The sequence below is a fragment of the Cyprinus carpio genome, chromosome A3, assembly GCF_018340385.1.
Source record: "Cyprinus carpio isolate SPL01 chromosome A3, ASM1834038v1, whole genome shotgun sequence".
Taxonomy (NCBI): domain Eukaryota; kingdom Metazoa; phylum Chordata; class Actinopteri; order Cypriniformes; family Cyprinidae; genus Cyprinus; species Cyprinus carpio.
Window position 1 is genome coordinate 15,019,102 of NC_056574.1, and position 15,129 is coordinate 15,034,230.

The window sequence follows — 15,129 nt, forward strand, 5'->3', positions numbered from 1 at the left end:
TGCTAAAAAGAACATTATTTTGTGTATTTGGTGTAATGAAATGTGTTTATGCGGTTTTAGGTAAAAAAAAAAAAAACATTATTTTCCACATACTGTACATTATTGTTTCTCCTCTATGCCCCGCCTTCTGAAACACATCAATTTTTACAAGGCTCATCGCTCTGAAAAGCGAGGTGTGCTCTGATTGGCCAGCTATCCAGTGCGTTGTGATTGGCCTCAAGCGTGTGACCGAAATGTTACGCCCCTTAACATATTGTGATGCCTTGTCAGGCCGGAGCGACGAGACATAAACATAAAACCCATAATAAACGTGATATAAACATGATTTCTAGTCGTGTCTTCTTTTGGAAGGCCAAACAAAGTAGTTTCGCTTTCTTAACGAAACAGCGTCACAAACCGCAGCCTTGAGTGAGCGAAGGCCGGAGGCCTAGAGTGAGCCGCAGCTTCGTTCACGGTGAAAGCCGATTCAGCGATCCACAGTGCAAAGTTGATGTATTTCCTCAGCGGCCAGCACGGATCAGCTCCAGGCATGACGAAGCAGATATCATTTTCTTTTGGAAGGCCAAACAAAGTAGTTTCACTTTCACAGTGAAACACACAGCGTCTATACGATAGGGCAGCGTCAACAACAATACTACAATGAGAATAAAAGGTACGCCTTCTTTCTTTGCGTGAACATCTGGGCTGTGTTATGCAAATCTTCCCACATAGTGACGTAGAGATGTGGGGGTGTGTTAGAACGAGCAGTTTCAGGGGGGTGTGGACGAGTGTTAACTTTTATAAAGAATATCTCTTTGGATTTGAGACTTTCCAACTTTACATATCTTCTTTATGCACCAAGAGCTTGTAACACTACAAAGAGAAAGGCAAATTTGAAATCGCATCATTTGACCTCTTTAATGTGAAATGTTTCTTGAGCAGCAAATCATCATATCAGAATGATTTCTGAAGGATCATGTGACACTGAAGACTGGAGTAGTGATGCTGAAAATTCAGCTTTGCATCACTCAATAAATTACATTTAAAAGTATATTCAAATAGAAAATCTTCAAGGTGTGTTTTGGCAAAGCTCAGTCATGACAGCATGTGGCCTTCCTTGAAAAGTGGCTTTTTGCTTGCAACTCTCCTATACAAGCCACATTTGTGGTGAATTTGTGATATTGTTGTCACATGCACACAATTAACACTCTCTGTCATAAATTCCTGCAACTGGTGTAAGTTGCTGTAGGTCTCTTTGGTAGCCCCTCTGACCAGATTGGCTGGCAACTTAAAAAAAAAAGAACACTGGTGGGAAAAGAGTTAAGTGGCTAGCAACACCACAAAATGGCTACTTCATTTGCAATATACTGTTATTTTGTTAACACTGCAAGCGGAAAATCAGTTTGAAGCCATCACCCTGTAGCATCAATATATTCATCAGAGTGATTGCTACTGTACATATTTATAATGGATATTTGCTGCGACAGAACAACCCACATTTGTGAGCAAATGTAAGCAGCAGGAAATTGCTCGTGTCCCTTAAACATGAATTCTTCTGAACATGTTGAACAGATGAATCCGAACATAATTCCTTTTGTCGGTTCTGTAGCACGTCTCAGTACACAAGAATCAATGAGAGATATATTGTTTATAATTCACTCTAATTGTGCTGCCTTTGCAGTGCAGAAATTGCTATTTCAGACATACAATGAAAATTAATTTGTACAGTAAGTGCTAGATGGTCCCTGGCCATGAAGGGATCGCACATGAGTCCTAAACAGAAAACTTTATGTGTGTATACTGATCTTCTCCGGTCTCTCTGTTGCTTTCTCTTTGCAGCTGGAGAATCATTTCAGCCCAAACTGTTCATTCTGGAACTACTCTGAGCGTTCAATGACGGGCCAGTGGTCATCTCAAGGCTGCAGGCTGATGGAAACCAACAGCACACACACAACATGTTCCTGTAGCCATCTAACCAACTTTGCCGTGCTCATGGTACACCACGAACCCGATGTAAGTGCACACGTACACACATATTCCTTCTTTGCATTCATCACCTGCTCACAAACAAATCTGAATATAGTTCTCATGCACATGAACAACTTTTCGCTTGCACACAGTCTGTAAGACAAACACATATCTATATACACGAGAAAAATACACAAACAAACACACAGCAATTTCAGCTTGACATTTACTGGATTTTCATAAGTCACTCTTCCTCAGGCAGCCTATCCGTTTATACCATTTTCCTTATCCATCTCTCTGTCTCTCTCAGTATCCAGGCAGGATGCACGAGCTGATCCTCTTTGTGATCACATGGGTGGGTATTGTCATTTCGCTGGTGTGTCTCGCCATCTGCATCTCCACCTTCTGCTTCCTGCGAGGCCTGCAGACCGACCGCAACACCATCCACAAGAACCTCTGCATCAACCTCTTCATCGCCGAGCTCCTCTTCCTCATCGGTATCGACAAGACACAGTACCACGTGAGTTGATTCGTGATCTATATTAAATGGGGAATGCACTGAGAATTCATTTCACCCACTGATTGTAGTGTTTATGTGCACCAACTGATAGAACATGCTTTGTTTAAGCTTTCGATTAACTAAAGGAATTAAATGCAAAATGCATTAAGAACAGGTCATTTGCATTAATTTGCATGCCACAGTTCAGAAGAGTGCTTGTTCTGAGTGCTCGGTTGTGGAGGATGCAGCAGACTATCACAATCTGCCATACTTTACTGGGGTTTCATTCACCATGTTCTTGCCCTCTGATATAAATGAGAGAATAAATACACTACTGTTCAAAAGTTTGGGGTCAGTAAGATTTTTTTTTTAAGAAATTAATACTTTTATTCAACAAGGATCCATTAAAATTAATTAAAAGTGACGGTAAAGACTGTCATTTAAAGACTGCTTTTTTTTTTTTTTTTTTTTTTTTTTTTTATTCAGCGAAGAATCCTGAAAATCCTGAAAAATCAGCACAGCTGTTTTTAACATTGCTGCTGATAAGAAATGTTTGTTGAGCATCAAATCGGCATATTAGAATGATTTCTGAAGGATCATGTGACCCTGAAGTCTGGAGTAATGATGCTAAAAATTCAGCTTTGCATCACAGTAATAAATTACATTTTAAAGTATATTACAAGTAAAAAAAAAGTTAATTTAATTTCTAATTATAGTTTACAATTTTATTGTTTTTACTGTATTTTTTATCAAATAAATGCAGCCTTCATGAGCATAAGAGACTTCTTTCAAAAACATAAAACAATCGTATTGACTCCAAACTGTAATTAAAACAATACACTTTTAGAAACACAATCATGACCTTTATAGCATGTTATTCAAATGATTGAACATGTTTGGAGCTTGTGAAAACACTTCCACTCTGACTTTCTAAAAAAATGTCCCCAGGCAACATTATGCAACTCTGCTGTATTATTTGTTGATTATGCATTTTCTGCGCATTTAACCAGCTGCTCCTCTCTCTGTTGATTCTTTGGGATGTAATTTTGTCTTTGAACCAAGTAACATTAATAAGATGAGTTTTAGAGTTATTGTTTTAAAGCTACAGTTGTTGATTGTCACACTGTATGAACATCCCAGCAATAAGCCATGTTATACTGTGGGATCTCAGCTGTGATTAATATCAGACTGTACGACAGTTTGACTTCTTCAGTGCTCCTGTTGGTTTTTCATTTGATGGTCATAGAAGAAGCCACACTGCAAGATTCTGCCACTGTCAGAAGTTTCATTGGAGGAAAATTTTGGTAGCATTGGTCATTAATTGGTTGTCGGTGAATATGTCAAACTAGCAATCTAAGACTACAGATTTTGGCTTAGGATCAGAGGAATCTTAGGATTTTCAAAATTTGTCTCAGGCGGCAAAATCATGGCCAAAATAGTACTGATAAAATAGTGTGCTAGGCAGGGGCGATTCCAAGTTTTTTATTTTAGGGGGGCTCAGCCCCCAATGAAGATATCTTAGGATATTATATATATATATATACAGTACAGACCAAAAGTTTGGAAACATTACTATTTTTAATGTTTTTGAAGTTTAAAGCCTGCATTTATTTGATCAAAAATACAGAAAAAAATTTAATATTGTGATATATTATTACAATTTAAAATAATTGTTTTTAAATTTATTATACTTTAAATTATCATTTATTTATGTGATGCAAAGCTGAATTTTTAGGATCATTATCACATGATCCTTCAGAAATCATTCTAATATGATGATTCATTATCAAAGTTGGAAACAGTTCTGCTGCTTAATATTTTTTCAGAACATGTGATACTTTTTTAGGATACTTTGATGAATAAAAAGTAAAAAAAAGAAAGAAAAAAAGAAGCTATGTTTTTAAAATATAAATATTTTGTAATAACAATATACACTACTGGTCAGTAATTTGGGGTCAGTAATTTTTTTTCTTTCTTTTTTTTTAAATAAAATCAATACTTTTATTCAGCAAGGATGTGTTAAATTGATAAAAAGTGATAGTAAAGAAAATATATTATTAGAATATATATTATTATTTTTTTTTTTTTTTAAATTAAATGCACTATTTTCTTTTTAGCCTTTTATTCATCAAATATATTAGACAGCAGAACTGTTTCCAACACTCATAATAAATCAGAATATTAGAATGATTTCTAAATGATCATGTGATAGACTGGATGTTACATGTGACACTGAAGGCTGGAGTAATGATGCTGAAAATTCAGCTTTGCATCACAGGAATAATATTTTTTTTTTTAAGTATATTAAAATAGAAAACTATTATTTTAAGTTGTAATATTTCACAATATTACAGTTTTTTCTGTATTTTTGATCAAATAAATGCAGACTTGATGAGCAGAAGAAACTTCTTTCAAAAACATAAAATTATAAAAACTTTTGGTAGTACTGTAATGTTTCCATAACTTTTGGTCTGTACTGTATATATATATATATATATATTCTATTTAATGTGTATATATAATTTTATACAGTATGTGTTTATATGTGCTTCATTTTCTCAGGGGGAAACAGCTGTGGTGTGATGAGGGGTAAACGCAGTAAAATACATGTGGAACCAATTGCTCCCTCATGATATTTTGTAAACTGTATTTATGACAAAGAACTGCACATATGATATTATAACAATCTATCGATAAACACACACCTTGTCCTCTGTTTCTCGAACGCGCTGAAAGACTGGGAGGAGCCGATCGAAGTCTGCCACCTTTTTCATATGAAATTTAGAGGGGACCGGGGCGATCACAAATTCGTGTACAGTTTATGTAATCTCAAAATTTTAGGGGGACTGAATGGTCATTTTAGGGGGGCTGTACCTCCCCTAAAAATGGCCTAGCAACGCCCATGGTGGGGGCTGGGTTCATCTTTTTTTTTTTTTTTTTTTTTTTTTTTTTGTGGTTGGCCAATTAAAATAGTACCCAGTGTGGTGCTTTGAGCATTGAATAAAGTTGTACATTGATCGCTGGAAGCATATCTGTTGACAGTTGATGTTGATGAGGTTTGTTTTAGTCAACTAACCAAAAATGAAAACCCTAGTGGAACAACACTTCTGAAAAGAAGAACAACCAATTAAAACATTAAACACTGGGAACGATTTAAAGTTGCTGAGTTCAGATCGAAAATTATACCCTAAAGTGTCAGCTCTTCTATGATATCAGATTCAAGAGCAGCTGATTAAATGCGTAATCAATATGTCATAAAGCTCTCTTCTGAAATATAAATTAGCATCGACACATTTTAAAATGATTAGGATATTGTGACGTATTCGTTTTTGATCATTCAAATTGTGATACCTTTCACATCAGTCAATTGACACCAAAGGTTTCCTGCTGTAAGCAGTGCTGTCATCTGATTGGCTGATTTAATGCATCTTCCAGAGTTCAGGCTGCATTAGAATGCTGGGAATCAAAATTTTTAGAAGGTAGAGTTGAGGCACTTAACAAGTAAATAATAAATCCACAAACAGATCTGTATCTTCCGCTTTGCAGGGGCCTAGAAACAATAAGTAAAGTGTGGGGGCTGCATTATGGATCTCATCAGCCTCTCTTTGCAAGTATGGTTTCCAAGTTGCCGTGGATACATTTATACAAGATATGATTTGAAAGCTTAAAAACTAAACTTTCCAGAAACATCAGTCACTTGAAAATAATAAGTCATAAAAATTTCATTATTCAGCCTAAAACTTAGCTAAACTTAATTTACTTCCCCATCAGGCTCAATGCACAAACTGTGCCAAGCATGACTTGAGGCATGAATATTAATAATGTTATGTGACGTTTGCACTGATTTGCTGAAAGGTGGATGTTTTTAGGTGAGTGCACTTGCAATAGTGGGATCCCTGTTTGCCGTTTGTGCATTCATTCAGCCAGTCGATTGGCAGATACTTCTGCTGGAAGTCCTTTTATGTGCCGGCTACATTTTCTTTTCCTTCACACTGCAGCCCAGCAAAATAAAACATTTTCATATGTGATTATCATATGAAAATGGAGGGGGGGTGCATTTATTTTGTTTTTTGAAGTGTTAGAGGACAGAGTTTTATGCTAACATAAAAATAACCTGTAATTCACATGTCAGTCAGAGCATCTCTTCCTGTCTAAGGAAGTGCTTCTGGACCAAAATAAAGTGCAAAGTGGACCAGACCTAATGGGATAGATGTTTTGAAGAATGTTGGTAACAAAACAGTTTAGCATACCATTGACTTCCATTGTTTTTTTTTTTTTTTTTTTTTTTTTTTTTTTTTGTGCAAACAGTGGAAGTCAATGGTCACCAAACCTGTTTAGTTACATTCTTCCAAAAATGTTATTTTATGTTCCACAGTTAAAAGGAAGTCATACAGTTTTGAGAAAAAAAAAACATGAAGGGGAGTAAATAGTGATATTTGGATGGAATATTCCTTTTATGTTCATAGTCTCTATGCAAGTATCATTAAATTAACTTCCTCTGATATGTTTCTCACTAACCCCTCTTCCCTTTTTTCGTCCGAATATAGATTGCATGCCCCATTTTTGCGGGCCTGCTGCATTTCTTCTTCCTGGCTGCATTCTCCTGGATGTGTCTGGAGGGAATCCAGCTGTACCTGATGCTGGTGGAGGTCTTTGAGAGCGAATACTCCCGAAAGAAATACTACTACCTGTGTGGCTACTGCTTTCCCGCCCTGGTGGTGGGCATCTCAGCAGCCATTGATTACCGCAGCTATGGGACTAAGAAAGCGTACGTGTGAAGCAGTCTATTTGCGTTCAGCCATACAAAGGCCGCTGGTTTCTGAGCAGCAGATGCGACCCCCTCTTTAAACTATTTGTTTCATTTAAATGGATTTCAGCAAAATTGCTCTCTGGAAGTTTAAATTCCATATAGTGCAGTATCATCTTTCGCTAGGAAACGTATACTGGTATTATGTAGTTTGGAGTTCAGTTGGAGAGTGGTCGCTGTCATGTGATCCTGGCCTAACCCAGGTGAATTAGAAATGAAGCCAGTTAAAGATGTTGTAAGCACCTTTTTTTTTTTTTTTCTTTGGAATAGCACTCATAAATCTGACAGATCCTGCTGTGATAATTCACTTTACAAGAACACATTCAAAGCTGCATCTCACACTATTTTTAACATTATATCAGAAAACTAATCTTATGTAGGGTTTCCACAGTCATGGAAAACCTGTCAATCTGAGGAAGTTTACAATGGGGTTTTTACTTAAAAATGTTTTATTGATTTATGTATTTACTTATTTATTTAAAAGAATCTATATATCTATCTATATGTCTGTCTATCTATCTATCTATCTATCTATCTATCTATCTATCTATGTATCTATCTTTCATATAGGGCCAGTTAAGTCAACACTCAAGATCCAACACTCAATATGGCATGTGCAAACGTTTGAGCTGTAACATCCAGTTTATAGAACCTTGCAAATATGTGCGGTGAGGACCAACTCGCCGCTTCACAGATATCTTGTAGCATGACCCCTTTAAAGAGAGCCCATGTCTTCAACATTCCTCTCATTGAGTGAGCATATAAACCAGACGGAGGCTTAAGACCCTTACTGGAATATGCAAGAGAAATTGCCTCCACTATCCAGTGGGATAAACGCTGTTTAGTAATCGGCTTCTCCGTACGGGGCTTCACCCAAGACACAAAAACTGATCACTCTCTCTGAAGCCTTTAGTTCTCTCCATGTAAATACGCACCAGACATAACGTATTCACCCTTTGCTGTTCTACTGAAGCAAAAGGCCGGTGGGTTAAAGACTCTTTACTTAAGAGGAATAATATAATTCACCACCTTAGGCATAAAAGCAGGATTAGGTTTCAAAAGCACCACTGTATCCCCTGGCATAAATTGCATAAACATTGAATGCACAGAAAAAGCGAAAATTTTACTTACGTGATTTGCTGAAGACAAAGCCAACAGCAGCGATATCTTAAACGACAATCATTTTAAATCAGTCTTGTCCAGTGGCTCAAATTGAGTCACAAAAAGGGGATTAAGCACCAGAACCAGATCCCATGAAAGAGAAATCGGTTTTGAGACTGGTAAAGCACGATGCGCGCCCTTCATAAACCTGCATACCAAACAGTGCTGCCCAACAGTTTTGTTATCAAAACCTACATGACATGCAGATATAGCAGCCAGAAACACCTTTATGGTTGAAAATGCTTTACCCTGATCTATCAGATCCTGCAGAAAAGAAAGAATAACTGCCACCAAACATAGAAAAGGGGATTATGTGTCTAACCACGTACCAACGCTCAAACACGTCCCATTTACATTCTTAGAGTGACCGAGTGGACAGGGCCCTAGAATTCTGTATAGTTCTGATGACACTGTCTGGCAGACCAGCCGCATTAATATTTAGCAACTCACTGGCCAGGCCCACAGTGCCCGGCATTCTGGATGAGGATGAAAAATCTCCCCCCTTGTCTGTGACAGCAGATCTCTACAAAGCGGCAGGGACCATGGCTCTGCGTACAGCATATGTATGATTTCCGCCAGCCAATATTTCCCTGGCCACCGAGGAGCTACCAGTATCATTTTCAGTCACTCCAGTGCATCTATTCCCAGAGTCACGCTCTGATCCTTTAAAGAGAAGAACAGAGGGCATTGAGCATTGTCCTGCGACGCAAACAGATCCACTGTCACTCTGCCGTTTATGCTCCAAATGATGCAGGGCCAAGACTGCCGCTGACGTCACTCTCACTCTCCTCCAGGAGTGCCGTAATGGGTCCAGTCTCAAAGAGGCTACCCAGCGTTGAAACTCTCTCATAAATAGTCTGCCTAAAGGAATGACTATTAGAGCTGAGGCCATCAGACCTAATAATCTGAGGCATGTGCGAAAAGAAACACTTGAAATGTGGCCAGGCATTGCGTAAATTTTATTACTCTCTCCTCTGACAGTTGCGCTCTGAATGTCACTGAATCCATTAACAACCCCAGATATGTTATTGACTGTCTGGGAACTAAAACACTCTTTTCAGTGTTTAATTTTAATACCAGTTTCTGTAGATGTTCTAAGAGCATGGCTGTGATATCTCGCTTTGTGCTTCGAGTGAGCTGTCACTAGCTAATCATCTATGTAAGTAGTGAGACGAATGCCTTTCTCCTTGAGCGGAGTTAGGGCCACTTCTGTACATTTCACAAATACCCTTGGGCTGAGGGACAGGCCGAAGGGAAGAACTAGATATTTGTATGCCACGCCAAGGAATGCAAACCTCAGAAATTTCCTGTGGGGTGGATATATTCTTATGTGAAAACATACATCCCTCAGGTCGATTGAGGTAAACCAATCGCCTGGGCGCACCAATTTCAGAAGTGTAGAGTGGGTCAGCATTCTGAACTTGTACTTCCTTAGGTATTTGGTTCAGTGCACCAAGATCTAATATGGGACAGAGAGCTCAAGTCCCTTTTTTCGGGACTAGGAAGTATCTAGAGTAAAACCCACTGTGACTTTCCTCGGGTGGAACCACTCTTATTGCCTTTTTGTTCAACAGGGATGTAATCTCTTCCTGAAGAACTTGTACTAATCCTCCCTGCACCTGAGAATAAATTATTTCTTTGAACGGTGGGGGACAAGTTACAAACTGCAGTCTGTAACCGTACTGTATTGTTCTCAGCACCCAAACGGAACTGTGTGCATTCTCGCCAATAGTTTACTTGCAGCGCTCAGGCACCATCATGTGGCCAAGTCGAAAAAGAGTTTGTGGTCTGTACTGCGCATGCACGAATAACTTGGTGCTTGGACAGAGTTTACGTGGCTCACCACCTTCAGCGGAGCAATTACTCCCCGAAGTGGAGTTATGCTGTTTTCTGATAAAGTGTTTTGCAACATTTTTCGGGGCATTATGTTTTGCAACATTTGTAAAATGTTTGGGACTAGTGGGTGGGTGTGCTCTTGGCATGCAGAGCTGCAGGGCCTTGTCATCCCTTTTCTTCTCCTTGCATCTCTTCTGCATCCATGTCAGCGCTGAGCTGAAAATGCCTTCTGCGATAACCAGTGCATCTAAAATGGTTTCCTTTTCCCTATCAGAGAGATTAGCCAAATTAAGCCAGCGTCCTCTCTCCTGAATTTCCATTGTGGCCATGGCCTTGCCCACAGCCTAAATGGCACATCTCTGAAGACGGAGCGAGAGATCCGAGACGACACAGATTTCTTCCCACTGTGTCTGACTTGGCGTGACAGACACCTCGTCTTGCAGCTCCGCCTGGTATGCGGTCAGCAGAGAGATGGCGTTCAGGGCCCGGAGTGAGAGAGCGATTGCTTTGTAAGCATGCTTGTAAGCATCCCCGCTGTGCAGGCATTTTACTTGTAAAATGATTGTCCTTCCATGTGATGAAAAACATCTTCCAGAACTTCTGGAAAGATTGGAAGAAGTTGTCTTGCTGCCCATTTAGCTCTTAACAGCCTCTTACCCTCATAGCGTGACTTTGCAGTCTTAGCTGCTATGGTCGACCACAGATTATTGAGTTTCTCCTCAGTGCGTTTGCACACGTCTTGCAGATCCACACTAAGAAGCAGAGAGTATGGTGCCCCGCACGCCTCCTCCTAGGATCCCGCCGTAGTGAGGGGTTGTGGCAGTTGCGCAGGCGGAAGGGAAGGGAATCCTAAAAATCTTCCTCCTCTTCAGAGAGAAGAAAATCTGATTGCCCCTTTTCCTCCGATTCAAACGTATCCTCCTCTTCGTCTGTGCTGAGGACACTAGGCAGAGGGACGAATACATCAAATTGTCCACCCCACGATAGAGCTGCCGTGGTAGGCAGCTCCACAGAAATGGATACCTGAGGGGCGGAAACGGGAGTGGGGCTAGCTGACATGAGGGGATCCTGGCCAGACAAGCTAGCTTGGCATGCTAACCTGCAATGGAGGCTCTTCATGGTGAAACATGCACAGTGCTCAAAGGAGCCGGGACTTTTGATTGCCATTTGGGCATGTTTCAGCCCGAGACATGCAGAGCAGACCTGGTGTGTGTCTTTGCATGAGATCTTGTTCCCACATGAGCAAAGCCGCAGATCTTCCTCACTAGCTAGGGTAGTCTGCATTGCTGCAACCATAGTTGTGGTACTAAATGAGCCTAACAATGAGCTGGAGTGCCGATTGCAGGGTAGGCGAAAAGCGGCGTGGTGGCCAACAAATCAACTATAAGTACAGTACCAAAATGATAAGCCAGCAACCAGCGCGGAGACTAATTGATGGCTATCTGCATTGGGTAGTCTTCTGGTGTGAAGCAAAAAGAGGTTTTTGAATGTCATGATGACGTTGCGTCGCTCCTTTTATACCAAGGGGAGGGAGCCACTCCCTGACGCAACGTCATGTCTGCCAGCCAATTGGGGCTGGCGTAATGAAAGTGGGCTTCTGAGGAATATGCGGAAGGGGTGTATCCCATAGTGAGACACCGACACGTGTGCTTGAAAGAGAATCGCTTACAACACCTTTAACTGAGCTGATTACTGCATGTGTGAGTGTGTGTTGCTCCTTGTCTTTGTGTCCAGGCAAGTGTGTGTTGGTCTGTGTTTATGTGTGTGTGACTGTGGAAAAATAGCACAGCTGCAGACTTTTGAATGTTGACTACATTGCAGAAAATGAGACGCTGACTCAGTGTGCTAATGTTTAAAAACTGAGCTTAACCTTCAACTAGACTTTTATTGCACGTTTATTAGCTTGTTTTTATGCCAAAAATTTGTCTTCTCGATAGTAATAATATTTTTTAGATATCTTGCAATTATTTCAAAGCAATTGATGATCAATACTGTGCTACTACATAAAAATGCATTTGCGATTTTGCCTGTAATGAAGTGATCATTCTTTGAACAGTAAAATATTACTGATAAAGTTATCGCATGTGTGTTTTGTGTGTAGGTGCTGGTTGAGGGTGGATAACTACTTCATCTGGAGTTTTATCGGCCCCGTGTCCTTCATTATCATGGTATTGTTCTCTCAAAACATTCAGCGCTCTCTCTGCTTTGCTCACAGAGTTTGCTCTTTTTTTCCTCCCTGAAAAGTGCTGTGCTAGTCATATCAAACAAAGCACTTTTGTTCACCTATGGATCTGTTGCTGCTGACGACTATGTTTTGGCTGTAATATGCTTTATATGAATGTGGAGCTTAGATTAGGTTTAGATATGGGAACTTGCTGACATTTTTGTAATTACAATATATTTTACTAATGCCTTAGCTCTGTTTTTGTTTTTATTGGTTTGTGAGAAAAAAAGTTTTTTTTATCCTTTTGAAGTAATTTTCTTACTTGCATTAGATCTCTCATCTAACAAGGACAGAGTGAATTTCTGTATAAATGTTCATATCACCATTCTCATGTAAATGGATTAATTTAATTGAAGCAATTTAAGCTAGAACGATTTCACAAACAATTCACATGGAAATTCTGCTTGTGTTTTATGAATGAGGCTCATTGTTAGGAAGAAAGCAGTGTTTTAAATTGTCTTAACTGTGTAGATATTTTCTAAAGGGCTTGTCCTTTTTAAATAACCAGTTGGCTTTCATTTGTGTCACAATGACATGGAAATTTTTTTTCTTTAAGTTAATTTTTTTCTGTTTTCTTACCTTTGACCTTTAGTTAAACCTGGTGTTCCTCATGATAACACTCCACAAGATGGTCCGTAACTCATCCGCTCTCAAACCCGACTCCAGTCGCCTGGACAACATCAAGTGAGAGTTTTCCACCACCAAAAATATGCATGGTAGTCCCATTATCTATGATGTTTTTTGTTGTATGTTTATTGTGAACATGTGCATGTTCTCCCTCAGGTCCTGGGCTCTGGGGGCTATCGCACTGCTCTTCCTCTTGGGTCTGACCTGGGCCTTCGGCCTCCTCTTCATCAATGAGAACACAGTCATCATGGCATATCTTTTCACCACCTTTAATGCCTTCCAGGGCATGTTCATCTTCATCTTCCACTGTGCTCTGCAGAAAAAGGTCAGTGCTATTAACCCTCTGGAGTCGATTAACGCGTATACGCGTTTTGGGGTATTTTCTCCTGATAACCCCGAAAAGAACTTAAATTACACTTTCAGTTTTGATCGTACAGATAAGAGCAATACATCAATCGAATCTGTAAAGGGTCTACTTTTTTTTTGTATACAGACATAATAACAACAAAACTTTGTGCACTTATAAAATAAAGATAACAAACAAGGAGTGCTGTCTGCAGCCTTTGTCTGCGCTGATCTTCAGTTACAAATGCGTCATTAAAATGAACTGTAACTCAGTGAATACTCAACGAAGAGACAAACAAGTGCTGCTGAAAACAAATATTCTGTGATAAAGTAATCCATATGAAAACAACGCGATGTCCATTTTTCACGTCTCCCTTCATTATCTTCTAATGCGACCACGCCCCCCCGCGCTGAACGCGCTTTTGAGATTCAAATGTTTCACTGAAGCGCGCGGCTTTTGAATACGCCCACACAACAGAAGACAACGCAGCGAGATTGTTCTTCAAGTTTTTTATTTTTTATTTTACTGTTTGCTTCGCGATGAGAGGAATAAGACATAATTCACCCCAAAAAGATGTGATGTGGTTGAGGATTTGAGATTTGGATTTCCTCAGAAAAAAGAATGAAGCACTTTATTCAGCAGAGATCATAAACATGAGTAAGTGTCTTTTTATTTATTTATATACTTGTACTAGTTTTCACATAACGTGTAAACATTTTACTAGTTAGACTTTTTCCAAAGACTTTTTCCAAACTATAATTCCTGACTAAATGTATAATCAAGTGAAATATTATGAAGTTTCAATAACAATATACACCACTATACCATTCAAAAGCTTGATGTAAATAATATAAATGTAACAATAAATGTAACTGTAACAAATGTAACAATCATTGCTGTTCTTTCAATTTATCCCCCCTTAAAAACCTGAAAAAAATATTCTAAGCTCTTTTCAACATTAATAATAATAATAATAATGATGATGATAATAATAATAACAAGAAATGTTTTTTTGTAGAAAATAAGATTGTTAAAAGGATTTCTGAAGGATTGTGTGACTGGAGTAATGATGCAAAAAATACAGTTTGAAAGTCAGCTTTGATTGATCCTAATAAACTGTTTAACTGCACTCACAAGTGAATATTAAAATATGTTGTGGGATAATTAAATATATTCTAAATAAACTACAAACATAAAATTATATACATTTATTTTGTCCTCACATTCTTTCTTGTAACTCATCCCTCTCAGTGACACAGCTGACTGAATGGCTCATTATGCAGCTCATTATGCAGGCCTTTGTCTTCTCAGGTGTGAATTCATGATAGTTGACGCCTACTCGCATATGACTTTTACCAACAAAAAGTGTCTTAGAAAAATTAAATCAATATATTGTTTTCTGTAAGTGAGTAAACAAGATGAGTTTTCACATCATTTAGAAAAAAAAAATTCTAGGCTACAAGCTCCAGTTCTCAAAATTCCTGGGAACCAATTCGCTGTATGTGTTTTATTGCCTTATTCAAGTGATTTAACATTTTTAGTTTTTCACTAGACCACGCATAACATTTTTTTTTTTCTCAAAAACACAATCATGTACATACATGCTGCTCACATATTATTATAGCCGAGTTTGTGCTGATTACAGTGAGATTAGACTTTAGCCATTTAGATATTTATAAGAA

General features: G+C 38.8%; 1 protein-coding gene across 2 annotated transcripts in view; it reads left to right on the top strand.

Annotated features, from left to right (window-relative positions):
• adgrl1a (adhesion G protein-coupled receptor L1a) overlaps positions 1 to 15,129 on the top strand; it is a 103,265-nt gene that overhangs the window by 64,486 nt on the left and 23,650 nt on the right. For both annotated transcript variants that reach the window (XM_042720120.1, XM_042720128.1), the window contains 6 exons: positions 1,819 to 1,992; positions 2,258 to 2,467; positions 6,994 to 7,214; positions 12,352 to 12,418; positions 13,067 to 13,158; positions 13,258 to 13,426. In XM_042720120.1, coding sequence (XP_042576054.1) covers positions 1,819 to 1,992; positions 2,258 to 2,467; positions 6,994 to 7,214; positions 12,352 to 12,418; positions 13,067 to 13,158; positions 13,258 to 13,426 — 933 coding nt within the window. The remainder of the gene's footprint in view (positions 1 to 1,818; positions 1,993 to 2,257; positions 2,468 to 6,993; positions 7,215 to 12,351; positions 12,419 to 13,066; positions 13,159 to 13,257; positions 13,427 to 15,129) is intronic.